Below are 14166 nucleotides of genomic sequence, written 5' to 3'. Positions count from 1 at the left end.
GGATAGGCCTAACATCTGCACAGAAATGTCCTCTTCCTACTAGCAAAAGATGCATAAAACACATTTCAGAAGAGAGTTAAAAACTTTGGGGCGAGCACAATGGGATTGTGAAGAAGTACAAAAGTGCAGAGAGGGCTGACTGAAATAAGCATTCAAACAGATCAAAAACCATTGACAAGACTGCTGATCAACACTGAATAATGAAAAAATTCTCCCAAGTCCTTCCTTCGCAGCCTTATACTCGCTTGTATCCATGACCACAAAACACTGAAAAATCTCCAAGAAGCTGAGAACAATTCAGTTGCCTTTCCTGTAACAGAGGTTTGGGAAAGGGGAATAATGCAGATGACCACTAAAACCCTGAAAAGCCTCAATGCTGCAAGAGATTTAGAAAAGGGGGTTGACGGGAAGGAGCAGGAAAAGCCATCCCCTGGAAAGTAGTTGACAACCTCCTCCTCAGTAAATTTAGCAGATACATTGTATTAGAGACAAAGAAAGTCGAGAGAAGGAATAAAAATAAACAATTCCCCTTAGGAATTATATGCAAGATTGCTTTGTAAAACAAACCAATCAGCAAACTGCTTTTCTCTTGGAAAAGCAAAAGGTCACCCATCTTGGTGAAAATACAGCTATAAAAAGTTTTTGGCCGAGTATCAAAGAGCGTGTTTACAAAAGGGCCACATTCATTGTAACACCAACCATTCAAACCTCACAATAGATTTCAGGAGAGAACAGGATGCAACGTCAAACATCTGCTATCACGTTATTTTCTGCAGCTCCTCTGCCCAGAAATGACATCCACGCTCTGCCCATCTCCCGACCCTTACGAGAGGCTGGTTCAGACGGAGCTGTGACAGCCCCCCGTGCCCAAAACAGATGGAAAGGTCACATTTTAACAGCTGACACACAACTCAGCTGAAGCATCTCATTTAACAGGCTCAGCTGTCCAAACTGCACAGGCACTGCACACACACACATCTGGAAAACAGAGCAAAGCCTTCCCGGAACCCGGTCAGGGCAGGGGCGATCCCTGCGGCACCGAGGCGGGACACACAACTTAGACCAGGAAAGTACATCCAGCACTTCTGGAGAGCTGGACTTACTGTGCCCACGGATCTGAAGTGTAGTGTGCAGACACAATAGGTCCATCTTTCAAAAAAATCACTGGACCAAACAAGCACTGCATGTACCAGAACTGATTTCCTCTCAGGTTTCAGCAGGCTCCCACAGCCAAAGCTAAGCCTCCTGTCTGCAGTCCCTTCCTGAGAAGGGCCCAGGAACCTGTGCTCCCCAGACTATCCCAGAAGAATATCCTGCAAGCTGTATGGCAGACACTTCTCATCAAAATTACTTATTTGAGGCGGGAGAGACTGGAAAGGAAAATGCAAGTCTGAAAAGTGAATTATCAAGAAACACGCCCTCGTTTCAAAAAACCTGATGTCAGTTCCAGGGATGGATATTTGAGACATATGCAAAGAATAGGAAAATTATTAGGGCTACAAGCAAGAAAATGTCCCCTCTCAAAAAACAAAACAAAAGCAAAACCCCTCATATTCATCTACTTTGGATTTACTGCAGGAACACATGCAGTAGAAATTAATCCATGGCTGTTGCACTTGAAGAAGTGCTACAGACCATGTTTAACACATTTAGTACATGATGGATGTTGCCTTTTTCCCCTCCAGGAAACAAATGTGAAGATGGAGCAAGTGGGCTACGTTCCTTTCCTGGAGTCAACATATCCAAGGCTGGACGTGCTCCAGGGATGTGCTTCTTGAAACATCTGTACATCAAGTATTTGACCAGTTCCAGGTCAAGGGATTTAAACCAACAGGGAATAAAAGGCAGTTTCTTCAAGCCAGCCCCTTCTGCTGCAGCTTGTCAATGACTGGGGGGGAGTTGCTCCCTCAGAACTCCACCATGGAAAAACTGTACACAAGCATTTCCTACCAGCGCACCTTTTGTTATCTCCTGGTCAGCACTTTAGACAATTAACTTCATCAGTAAAAATGTCTGATGGAGCTATGACTGAGTGATACAGAAGAGCAACAGCATTCATTTTGAACTTTTTTTTTTTTTCCCAGAGTGCTACCTTTTTTTCCCCACCCTCTCAGGTACCAGTGCTTTGGGCGAGACAAAGAGCAATGTTTTTCTTTTAAGCAGCGCAGGAGGAAAAGGTTACCTTGTTTACCAGTGACTCTGGAGTACAAAGAACTACTTTGTCTTTAAGGAAGAGGCACTAAAGGTAGCGTTTTTTTAAGGGCTGAGGTTTCCAAGGCTGCTCTTGTTGAAGTGACCGTGACCCAGAGGCCTGTCTGCAATCCCAGGAAGGCCGGGCAGTGAAGGGCTGTTGGCTTCAGGGTCAGAGTGACTGCCCCTGATCCCAGAGAGGACAGGATCCAGAGCTACAGCGTGCCTGAAAGGAGGAGGAAGCTGCGCAGAAACTAACACAGAAGGCTTTGTGAGCAAAGAGATGGTCAACAGAGAAGAGGACGTGATCTTACTGCTGAGAAGGAGATACTTTCAAAATACTTAAACAAATGTTTTTTCTTGCACTTCATTAACATTCTGACACAGCTGCAGGACTGCCCCATGTGGAATCACTCTGCTATCCTTTTTTTTTTTCATTCCTATGCGTTGAAGCTCAGCATTATTATTAAATAGCTTCCATTCATGTGTTTTCCATACAACCCACAGTGATCAATTACACTGATTCATAGGCAAGGAAATCCAAAATTTTTCTATACCTAAGGTGTTTCTTAACGCTGAGAGGATATCCCATTTATCCAGGAGTACTCCAGATATAACTGATTTTGCAAACTATTTCCCCTTAGAAAAAAAAAAAGGCAAATAGGACAAGAAAAATCTTTAATGCAACGAAAAGAGTAAGATAAGGAAAGTGACCCTCCTGAAGAAAGAAAAGGAATCTAAGAGATGAGATGATAACATTTCCATGCAAGCAATTATTACAGTAAGAGCAGCTACCCCCTACCCACAGTTGTGTTTCATTTATATCGCTTTTAAAATTTCACTGTTGCCGTTCCTAAGAATACTTTAAATAAAGCCAGTATTTAAGATGTCACTCCACAGCTCACCCACCCACCCAACATACAATTTCTGTGCTGCGCTAATATTTCTTGAAAGCATACAAGAAGGCACTACTCCTTTTCAGAAGAAAACCCAAACCTTTCTTGACATTTACAAGGTGTTTGCTGTAGCATCATACACAAGGATCAGAAACACCGAGAGCCTCTGGGTTCTTGCACTGGAAATTGGTAAACCAGGAGCTGTTACGCAGGAGTGAAGAAAATGTAAGTCTAAATGGCCTACCTTCACTGCCAAGAAGTTGAGACCACTTTCATGGGCCAAAGCTTTTGCTATCATGGTCTTCGAGCATCCAGGAGGTCCGTAAAGGAGCACACCTTTGGGAGGCTGGATCCCCATGCGGATGAAGGACTCGGGATGTTTGAGAGGCCACTCAACTGCCTGCTTCAACTTCAGCTTCACGTCTTCTAGTCCTCCTATGTCTGACCAAGAGACCTGCAAAACAGACCATTTTGCTCAACTCAGACGATGGAGAGAAACTACTGAAAAAGCAAGACAACCAAAAAATGCTCCGTTCCACAGAACGTGCACTGGTTGTTTCCTGAAGTTGTTTTTAAATAGTTGCTTCTTCAAGAAGCCTTTTGTAAGAAAGAAGCAATTATTAATGAAATCACACATAGTAAAAGTCACACTTGCTTTGTGTTGGAGGATGCACATGAAATCCATTCTATCTACTTCAAAGGTCAACAGCAAAGCCAACAGTCACAACTCAGTTCTCTCACTTTTAATGTGATGCTGAATTTTTAACAGGACTAAATGCTGGAAGTTTGGGGGGTTTCTCCACCCGTCAACACTATCACTCCAACATAGGATTTGGACACTTAGGAGATGTGACTAGAAGCTTGAGAACAAACAAGCCTCCAAACATACAAGCCTCTACAGAAAAGAAAAACCACACACAAAAGGCAACACTCAAACCCAATTACAGCTAAAAAACGACCGCAGTTCGATGTGCTCTGCTGAAGACACAAGACAGGCTTGTCAGGAATACGTCAGAACTAATATGTCCTACCCAAAAAACCTGCTACACCTCTCCCCACGTCGCTGTCAACAAGCCTGAGACTTTCCCCCACATCTCCCCAGCCTGTTCTTTGTCCTGTCACCATCCATTCCCGTCCACTTCAAATATTAAACATGTCGAGACGCACCTAAATCAAACGGTCTTCTGCCTTGAAACCCTCTTCCAAAAGTCTGCTAGACATAAATCACCCTTCAGCTCTGGAAAGCCAGGTCATTCGAAAGGCAAGCAGAGTGTTACTGAGAGGCAAGGTATTGCCTTTGCCCTGAGCTAAAAACTGGTGTCACCCCCGGCCTGTCCTTATTTTCTCCTGATACCAGCACATGGAGTGGAAACCAGAACCAGACAGTCCCTGAAAGAGGCAATTCAGTCTGTTATTGAAATGGAAGAAAAAAAGCATTTGGATGTGGTGGGAGCACTTATGTTTAAGACCAATCATACTTCAAACCACACAGAACTTCTCCTGGATTGTCAGACTTTGACATATCGAAAAAAATTACAAAGGCAGCAGAGAGCAAACAGCAAAAATCAAGTCACGTGGGTCAAACCCTGAGAAATACTCTGGGTTTAAAGGCTAACTGGAAGGTGAGGAGCTGCCCATCTGCTGCCTAAACATCATCTATTTCACGCCAGGAATATGTCACAGGAACACTAGAAAAAAAAAAACAAACCTTTACCTTAGTGACCAACAGCTTCTGGTTCTTAAATAATTAATTTATAAGCCTGGGGAAGTATCAAATACATAGAATTGATCACCACTGCCTACCAAGAAGGATCTGAGAGCAGAAGAGTCTGTCAAAGGCAAAAGAAATTCCTATCACCTGACTTTGAGTTGGGTATCTTGGGCTCCCAACACAGCTGAGACAGAGACAGACAGAAATCCACACACAGATTTTGAAGTACAATGAAGCAAACAGACAAGTCTATAAAAAGTGAAACCACATGGCAGATAGCTCACTTGCACCTGTCCACTGCTGCACCCATGCAAACCCTTTTCACTCAAATTTCAAGGTTGAGTAACATAATTAAACACAGGACAGTTAAACTCAGTCTGCCCACGTTACGTAAGTTTGCGTTTCTGAGTCAGATATGAAAGAGTGTGGTTTAAGTTTAATTTTAAAAAGATGTATAACCTACCCCTACAACCCTTCATTCTATCCAGCAGCTCTGTAAACTGCACACAGCTAAATCCTGACACTCTAAAACAACTACTTCTTAGGGAAGAAAACAGACAACATCAGCTTGTTCTCCTTTTTCTGTAACAATCCTTACACATACCTGGTACAGCATGGACTAGTCATTCCCATCATCATGTCTTCCTATCTAGACAAAGAGTTTGACAAACGTGAACAAAAATGTCTTAAAATTAACCGGCCCTCAGGAATTCCCTATGACTTTCAGCAACTTTGCACACATATAAAAAGCCAGGGAAAACATCTAAAATGTTATTTTTACCCTCTTGCAAATATTCGGTCTACTGCAACAAGTCTTCTGAGGCGTTATTCAAGTGATTTTTCAGACCCACTGCATGTCATTTAACACCACCACCAGTGACAGAATTGTACACAAAAGGTGAAGCAGAGCCACCTTCCATGAAGTTTGTTTCCAGTAAGCTGGAGACTTATTCTGATTTTGCTTACATTGAAAATTGGGAAAAGGAACAAGAGGAAACAACTGGGTCAGGGCATGCAAATATGGCTACTAAAATCTCCTGTTGGAAAAAATTAAATTAACCACTCAGAAATTCGCTTATTTAGAATTTCTAAAATACAAGGTATGGAATTGAAGCAGCAACGGTATTAATAAACCACTACCTTCACATTCTGGTCAAGCTGTAAACAAAACAGACTTTTATTTCCTCATTTCAAAAGGAGAGAGAAGTGTGGGTGGGGACAGCCCACCAGCAACAGCTACACCGCTTTCACCTGCACAGGAACTCACAGGGAAGCTCCTGCAACACCAGCAATGAGGTGTGACATTCTGTCACCATGGAAATGATTTTAAAGATTAGCCTTGGGGCTGAGCTGACACATCCAAAGCCAGTGCTCTGCTGCACTGTGTAAGACCCCAAGATTTCATTACTGCCATAATCTCCCCAGGTCAACAGAGCTCAGAACACGACCCAGAGCGGCAACTCCCCAGAGGTTATTAAGCACCAGCAATGAAGAAATAAAGCAGACGTGCAAAGGATGTCTCATCCAGAACCTTTTGGCTGCAAAGACACAAATCTGAGTGTTGAATTACAGCAAAGGGAGTGAAGGAGGCAAGCAAAACCCACAGCTAACAAAATTTCAGGAAAACCCACAGGAGAGGGAGGAACAGCATCTACAGTGCAGCTCTCCAAAGAGCTGCAGTATTAACTTCCTGATTTATAACGTGCATCCCCCCTCTCTCCTAAATCCCTGCTGCAGAAAAAGCAGCTTTCTGAAAAGGCTGTAACACATAGCAAAGGTTCAAGAAAGGTTGTGTAAAAATGGAAAACAAGATGCTATGTGGAATGAGGCAGCAAGTATTTTTCATTTGCCTCAGTCACACATGGCAATCTGGGCACCCGAGGAAGGACCTGTGGCTTTATTTAGAAATTACTTTGAACTCTTATCATTCACTTATCAAGTTAAAAGTCACGAAAATTTCAGCATGTGCATCGATGGTTTTACCTGTAACTAATACACAAGCCAAAATTCCCATCCACGCCAAGGGGCCTGCCAAGCAAATCCTGTATCTGCAATAAACAGCTGAAAAGCTATATATTTATTTCTTCTCTTTGGAAAAAGAAAAATCTCACAGCTGATAATTTATTTAGTGTTTATTTTTAGCAAGGATTTTTTTAGATGGTAGTGGTTACAGAATCATGGAGTGGCTTGAGTTGGAACAGACCCTAAAGATCATCTAGTTCCAAACTCCCCTTCTTCAGTAGGTGACACGGGAGGACACAAAATCTGTTGCATCCAGTACTTAAGGTTCTACTTTGAACTCACTCCAGGCACCAAGCAGATGGCCTCCAATTTCCACGGCATCTTCACAAAACCTGCAGGTCCTGTCAGCACTAAAGGAGTCTGCACTATGTTGTTACCTTCCCTTCAATAAAGGAATGAATTTCAGTAGTATTGCAGTGACTCAGAAGGCGTTCAACCAATAAAATCAAGTGACAATCAAGGATGCCCCCTGGCAGGATGGTTTAGTGGACAACAGGAGCCTGAGCAGTAGGCTGACCTGGACTGAGAACAGATTTCCTGCAGTACCTCAAGACCTTGCTTCTACCTGTGTGTACTGTGCTGTTTAGCAGCATTCCACACAGCTCCAAATGGCCTGGTATGCCCAAGAGGCACAGCACAGGGATAACAACGTGAGCCCAAGAGCCACTAGCACAATAAGCAAGGAAAGAATTAGTAGCTCTGGTTCTCAGCAGAACCACTCAGCCCTTGTGGATATCGATGCCACAGCACCACTTCCAGGAAAAGCTGCCTGGGGCCAGCCCAGGCAATTCCATCCAGCACTTCCCTGCACAGCATGGACTCTGTTTAACAAGCCAAGTGTGACATCCGAGCCGGCTGTGTGCAGCATCCAGCGTGGAGATTTTATTTCCCATTCCTATAGTTTGGGAGTAAGGGTCTACAGTTGTGCAATCTAATGCCCAAGTGACTCATCTTAATGCAACGAGACAAAAATGTTTTCTTTCTAGGGCTTGGGGAGCTGCTGAGAAACACCAGCACAGCCACTCAGAGAGTCAGGATTCAGTAGGATTAAACACACGTTCTTTTGCTCAATCTTCTTAACTCGGATCAGAGTTGTCTTAAACCAGATCAGCTCCCCAACCCAATTTATGCTGAGCCTGCTACTGAACTACTCTTAACTTGTAATTGAGAGGGCAGTGGGTAGGATAAAGATGAACCTGACACCACCAAAAGAACTGTTCATACAGTCACAGCTCGTGACAGGCTTGGCAGTGATAACCTGCCCTACAGTGGTGAATTCTGCTTTCAGTTAAAAACATAATGCCACTGAAGACACTCAGGTCACATTTACATGAAAATCACAGCAACCAAACTCTCCACAGCTTTGTTTCCATACCCTTCAGTTACAAATGCTAACAGTTGGTTTCTGTTTTAGTTTGTGCTTGCTTCACAGAAGGCTCCAGCTTTCATGGCTGTTCAGGACCAGCTTGGAGCAGACATATGAAGATTTTTACCCCATTAACCCCCCTCTCAGCATCTAAAACTACAGAGCAGGAGATATGCTCCTGCACTATAAACTCTTCCTAAAGCATTTAGGAACTTAAGCTTCTGCAAATGGTTCTTCGAAATCCTAATTAAACAAACAAATATGGAAACAAAGCGAGGATGCACAGCATTTATCAGGAACTTAACAAAGTTCCTCTCTTAACGTGGCTCTGGCAATGCTGCCGGAGTATTGCACAAAACAACTTACTTTTGGCACATCAATTGCCACCTCCCTCATGGCACTGGGCCTGACATCATTCATCCCCTGCAGGAAGTCATTGAAAGCAATCATCACTGACCCAGCCACCTCGGTGTCTAACAGGTTAGGGCTCTTCCCCAGCGCTCTCCGCAAGGCGTGCAAACCTATTAAAACAAGAAAGAAAAAAAAAACAAAAAACAAAACCCATGGAAATATGTAGACTTCCCCTCGGTTCACACAAACAAAGTGTACCACACACAAACAGGCAGCAGCTCTGGAAAGGAAATGATGTCCAAAGGAATGTGTCAGCGCCAGGTCTGAACTGCGTCAGAGAACACGCGAGACACTTGTGATGGGAGAGCGTGAAACAGGGGATTTAACAAGCACAGACAGAATATAAACTAAATCCGTTCCAAAAGACAGGATGAAACAGCCTTGTTCCCGTGTTCCCGGAGATGAGAACAGGGAAAAACCTCCAAATATCCATACATTGATCTGAACACTTTTCTACACCACAGAGGAAGAGGGGCAATGAATATTCAAGGCAACATTAAATCAGCTCAAGTAAGACATCTGCAACCTGGTCCATTTCTCTATTAACAGGACTGTATTTTCCAAGCTGCTCTTAAAAGCAAACTGATGAGGTTTCTTTAACCTGCACGGGAACCCTATTTTGCCACCTAGTAAAATGCCAGACACCTATGTTTTTTTTGACATGCAACAAATATTCCCTGCAACACCCAACAGCTCTTAATTCCCTTCAGTGATCATACTTTTCAAATGAGGCATAGCTTTTACCTTCTCCTTTGTTTGGCCAAAACCACTCACACACAATGCCCATAAATCTTCATACCTAATTCCTAGTTTCCCCCCTATAAATCAATCCTTCAAAAGCCACACAAGTCCCACCCACTCACACATCAATATATCAATACTTCTCGGGCAGAACCAGGCTGTACCATTCGCACCTCCCAGGCATTCCCCCCGGAGAGCAACTGCAGCCCCTGTTGTGTAAGAGGCCCAGAAGCATCATGGTTTTCCCACTGTATAATTATCCCTTTTGAGGTCTAATATAATTCAGAGCTTTATTGCTTCTGTTTCCAATCCTATTCTGTGGACTGAAGCTGTCAAATATCTTATTTTGTATGGTATTAGTTGATGAGCACAATTTTATACGCAGGTATACACACATCAGATATTACGTATCTGTTGCCATGTGTTCCCAAACAAATGAGGCCGTTCATACCACGCCAGTTCACCTTGCATGACCATAAAAAGACAAACATTTGTTAAGTCTCTTCTATATTTAACCAAACAAAACATCAATTAGTGCTACATGAAAGGACAATAAAAGGGATTAAGCCGTTTCTGAAAATAGACATGGTTTTAACTTACAGCAGATTGTTGTCTTTTTTTTTTTTTTTTTTTTTCCCCTACAGAGGCACTGGTAGAAGCAGACATGCAACGTTTCTGACAATCACAGGAATTCTGCATTTCCTACAATATATACAATGTGTGAAGAGATATAATATGTCCCCTGTGAAGCAGTACAGCTGGTGTCTCTCCATAAACTGCCAATTACAGCAGAGTCTGAGCACCTGCATCCAATACCCAGGCTCTTAATACAATAACACGAAGGAAAAAAAAGTTTCTAATTCAGGTTTCCCCTTGCACAGAACATCCAAAACTAATAAGATACATAAATAAAAACATTCCATGAGGCCAAGGAGAAAAATGAAAAATCTGGTCACCAGAGGACAAGCATAAAATACAACTGACTCATTTTAACAACCCAGACAATTTTCATGGTATTCCTCGGACCCTTCTTCCTTCCTCTAAGGAGTTCATTTTAAGCAAACAAAAAACTTAACTGAGACAACACAGATTCACCCCTCAGACTTTTAAAAGTTATACCCAGGCAAATAAACTCGACATCTTACTCCAGTGTCACTGCAGCCAACACTTTGCAGGGTGGGAGCAGGTATTTGGGTTCAGTCTTAACATTTTCTTTTTGCTGACGTCAATTCACATGGGACACTCTCACTTAAAAAAACCGCAAGAATAATTAACACAGCATGAAATTAAGGCACAGAGGAAACAAGTAACTCCACTCATTTCTATACCTATCAGCTCCACCAAGCACCCCTTTAGCCCAGTGCTCATGTGATGCATTTTAATTGTGTCATGGTTATATCTTTTTTGGTTATCTGGCACAAGTAAGTCTTAAAACCAAACGAGCTTATTTTAAAAACTCAAGAGAGCACAGCACATAAGAAAGCCCAAGGAGAACACTGCTCTTGAGGTTTGTTACTGCCTGTGCTATGAGGAGTACGAGTGAAATGTCAGTCCTCAGCGGGTTTGAAAGGCAACAGCCTTGATCCAGAACAGGAATAAAGAGGTCACAGCTTTCCAAACAAAGCCGGAATTCATTTCAGCATGTGCACGCACACGCCACTGCACAGGTCAGCGTTTAATTGAAACAGTGTTTTACATTAAAACAATAATAAAAAACAGATTGAAAAAGAAAGCATGATTCTTCCTGTTTCCTCCTGTTATCATAATCATTCTTTCCTGCACTTCAGATTGACCTCTAACCAGAGGGAGGGGGGGGGAGTCTCAGTAACAGGAGAAGGATACAGCCAGTGGTTTGCCGGAGGCAGAAAAACACATCCTTGTCTGGAGACGCTGAGAGATGTTAAATGCTGGGAGATGTATTTAAGGTAAGGAAATGCAGGGTGGGATGCAAACCACGCTGCCAGAAGCTAGGCAGAGGCAAAGGAAGGGGAACACTACAGCAAACACAAGTTTATCACTACAGAAGTCACCGTGAAGATTCAAACAGTCACACCTCAGAACACATCAAGCAGCTCAGGTTAGCTCCTGGGTACGTTCCACGTTGGAACGTTTTGGGTTGAGTATATGCCATGGCTGTTAACTGACTGAGCACAGCACTTGTTTCAGCTCTGCTTGTTCCTTTTCAGGTGCCGCTCTGTTTTTAAGAGTTAATGACTATCGATAAACTTATAGCAGTGACTGAGGAGGCTCAGAGGTGGGCGAGTGGGTTTTCACTTTTATTCCAGTCCTGCCTGAGGGGAGGAAGGACTCAGATGTACTTAGCCCGCTGTAAAGTCAGTGGGACTGCTCACACAGGCATGGGATACCCACTTCTAATCAAGGGATGCATGACCAGTCCCAAGGACTGCCCTATGCAGAGCAGAAACTGAGCTTGGAAGGCAGCCACCGATCCTCAGTGGAGCAGTACGGAAAATCCCAGTTGGAAAAGAAAAAAAAAAAAAAAAAGAAGAGAGAAAGAGAGAAAAGAAAAAAAAGCAGCATAACAAGGCACGCATGATTACAAACAATGGAAAATAAACAGCTTGTTCCAGCCCAGCAACTATGTGCTCTACCTCTCCAACTCATCCTGTCTGTCTAAAACAGAGGAAACTAAGTGGACAGAAGGGAAAAAACCAGCAGAACGCCCTGTCCTGGTACAGATGATCCTTCTTTGGTACCAGGCTACTCATGAGGTCAATAGCATTGTTTGCCTGTAAGATCCTCTTGCTCATAGCTTGGCAAAGTTTTGGCACATTAGGTCATAATCACAAATATCTGAGCCTAAAAATAGACTCTACGACACTGCTACATTTGTCAGAGTCTGCGTATAACTACACACTACTGTAAATAATAGAAAGCATCCACTCAGAAGGACCAATGTATATACTTTAGGTTTCCAAAACAGAACATACACAACACTTGAAGAAATAAACTGAACCAAACCAAACTGTTAATCACGCTCATTTACTGCCCATCAGCTGTTTCTTCCACAAACCCATCCTGCCTGGACTCACTCTACCAGAATTTCTAAGCAGCTCCAAAGAATCGTAATCTTCTTGTAGGATTGTTTACAAAGGGAAATGTTTCTTCTTTCCCTGCTAATCTGGCATTTCCCTCCCAGATTCTTACAACCAAACCCAGAAGACACGTAGCATTTCTTAATGTGACAGCTGTCAGATCCAACTCTCCTGCATTCTAAAAACTGATTGTCTCCTGCAGGGCTGGCAGTGGAAGGCTCAACAGAGGAGCATGGGTGGGTAAGATCTCAGCTTCCAAATGGCACTGGATGGGGCATCTTCCTCTACTTCCAGATTTTTATGTACTATACTTCAAAGTTTAACAGGTTTAGGCACAAAAAAAAAACACATTCCACATGACTTAGAAACAGTTTATAAATATATTTTTAAACCTTTTTTTTCCTTTAATTTAACGTGTCCATAAAATTCACACCTACCCCAAAAACAAATCAGGAAGCAGAAAGCCTTACTTTTCTTTTGCTCTCAAAACCAAATTCTGCAATCTGTCTTGAGCTGCCAGAGCTATATGGGAAAATCCCTGAAGAACTTTCATAACACTGTTTGCACAGGAAAGATAATGCCCTTAAATCCCTTGTAACCATAACACTGCAAATTCAGTGGGCTAACCTGAGCACTAACCTACTGCAGGGATTATGTACAGGATTTATAGTCCTTCCTGAAGAGCCCTGGCATTTGCTGGAACATGTCTGTGGAGCTGCCTGAAAGTTGCTGAGAGGTAGGACAGGGGAGGGGAAGGAAGGAAGGGAGGAAGGAGGAACTGTATTTTCCAAACTTCTTTCGTACAGGAAACAGTTGATTCACGGATCAGGTACACACACGTCATTTATCCTAACCCAGAGACAACAGAGGGAAATAAGGAATACCAGACTGCCTGTTCCTCATCCATAAACGTACCTAAGCCAAGGGGAGTCACACGTGTGTTAGAACAAAAATAAGGACCGACAGGCTACCAGAATAGCAAGGGCAGAGAGACAAGAAGCCACAGTCCATGGCTGAAGGTCAGCCTTCTTGTAATTAGGAACATTGGCAAGTCAGGATATAACTACAAATTAAAGTCAGGAGACCTATGAAAACTTTGCCTGAAAATATTTAAGCTGTCCCCCAGCAGTAACTAATCATTCTACTGCTAACTGACTTTACTCCCACAGAACTAACACAGATATACAACTTGAGCTACATTTCACCAGAGTATCTTTCATGATCTTTCATCAATTAAACAAAAGAACTAAGGCTGCTTTCAGATACTGCGTTAGCCATTACGTTTTCCAGAAAAATATTTTACCTGGAGCCTGATAGGGAGTCCGAAAACATCAAATTTTTCTGCTACAGGACTATTTCTATACAAATAAGTTTGTCTGAAGCATAGTTGATGACTAAGACAGTACCTGCCCCAAATTTATTTTGTCCTTAAGCAAAATGACATAGTGCTAAATTTTCAGAATGACATTCTGACTACCATTTCACAGCCAGGGCTGCACCAACACAACTCATCCTGCAGTCCTGCACCCCCTCACCCTTCAAACCAAACAACTTGTTTTGGGGCTGACCAAATCAATCAAACCCAGAAGTTCCTAGATGCATTGCCACACATGAGTAATATATTTTTTCCCTGCCACTCAAGCTGCAGGAGCGAGAACATGGTGACTATCTGCCGAGAAGGTTAATTTAAAATATTAGTGACAGTTACTGATCAACTCTCCTGAAAATATTCCTTATTTCCTGCTTATATAAATATCAGCAGACAGAATGGGA

The 14166-nt window shown here is 42.8% G+C and overlaps 1 protein-coding gene across 1 annotated transcript in view; it reads right to left on the bottom strand.

Annotated features, from left to right (window-relative positions):
* SPATA5 (spermatogenesis associated 5) overlaps positions 1-14166 on the bottom strand; it is a 165981-nt gene that overhangs the window by 135920 nt on the left and 15895 nt on the right. Inside the window, exons 10-11 of the mRNA XM_027891130.1 lie at positions 8552-8706; positions 3331-3540 (exon numbers count right to left, since the gene is read on the bottom strand). Coding sequence (XP_027746931.1) covers positions 3331-3540; positions 8552-8706 — 365 coding nt within the window. The remainder of the gene's footprint in view (positions 1-3330; positions 3541-8551; positions 8707-14166) is intronic.

The sequence above is a fragment of the Empidonax traillii genome, unplaced genomic scaffold, assembly GCF_003031625.1.
Source record: "Empidonax traillii isolate 1590-97213 ecotype Southwest subspecies unplaced genomic scaffold, ASM303162v1 scaffold310:size1162954, whole genome shotgun sequence".
In the NCBI taxonomy this organism is placed as follows: domain Eukaryota; kingdom Metazoa; phylum Chordata; class Aves; order Passeriformes; family Tyrannidae; genus Empidonax; species Empidonax traillii.
This window is presented reverse-complemented; position numbering and strand designations above follow the sequence as displayed.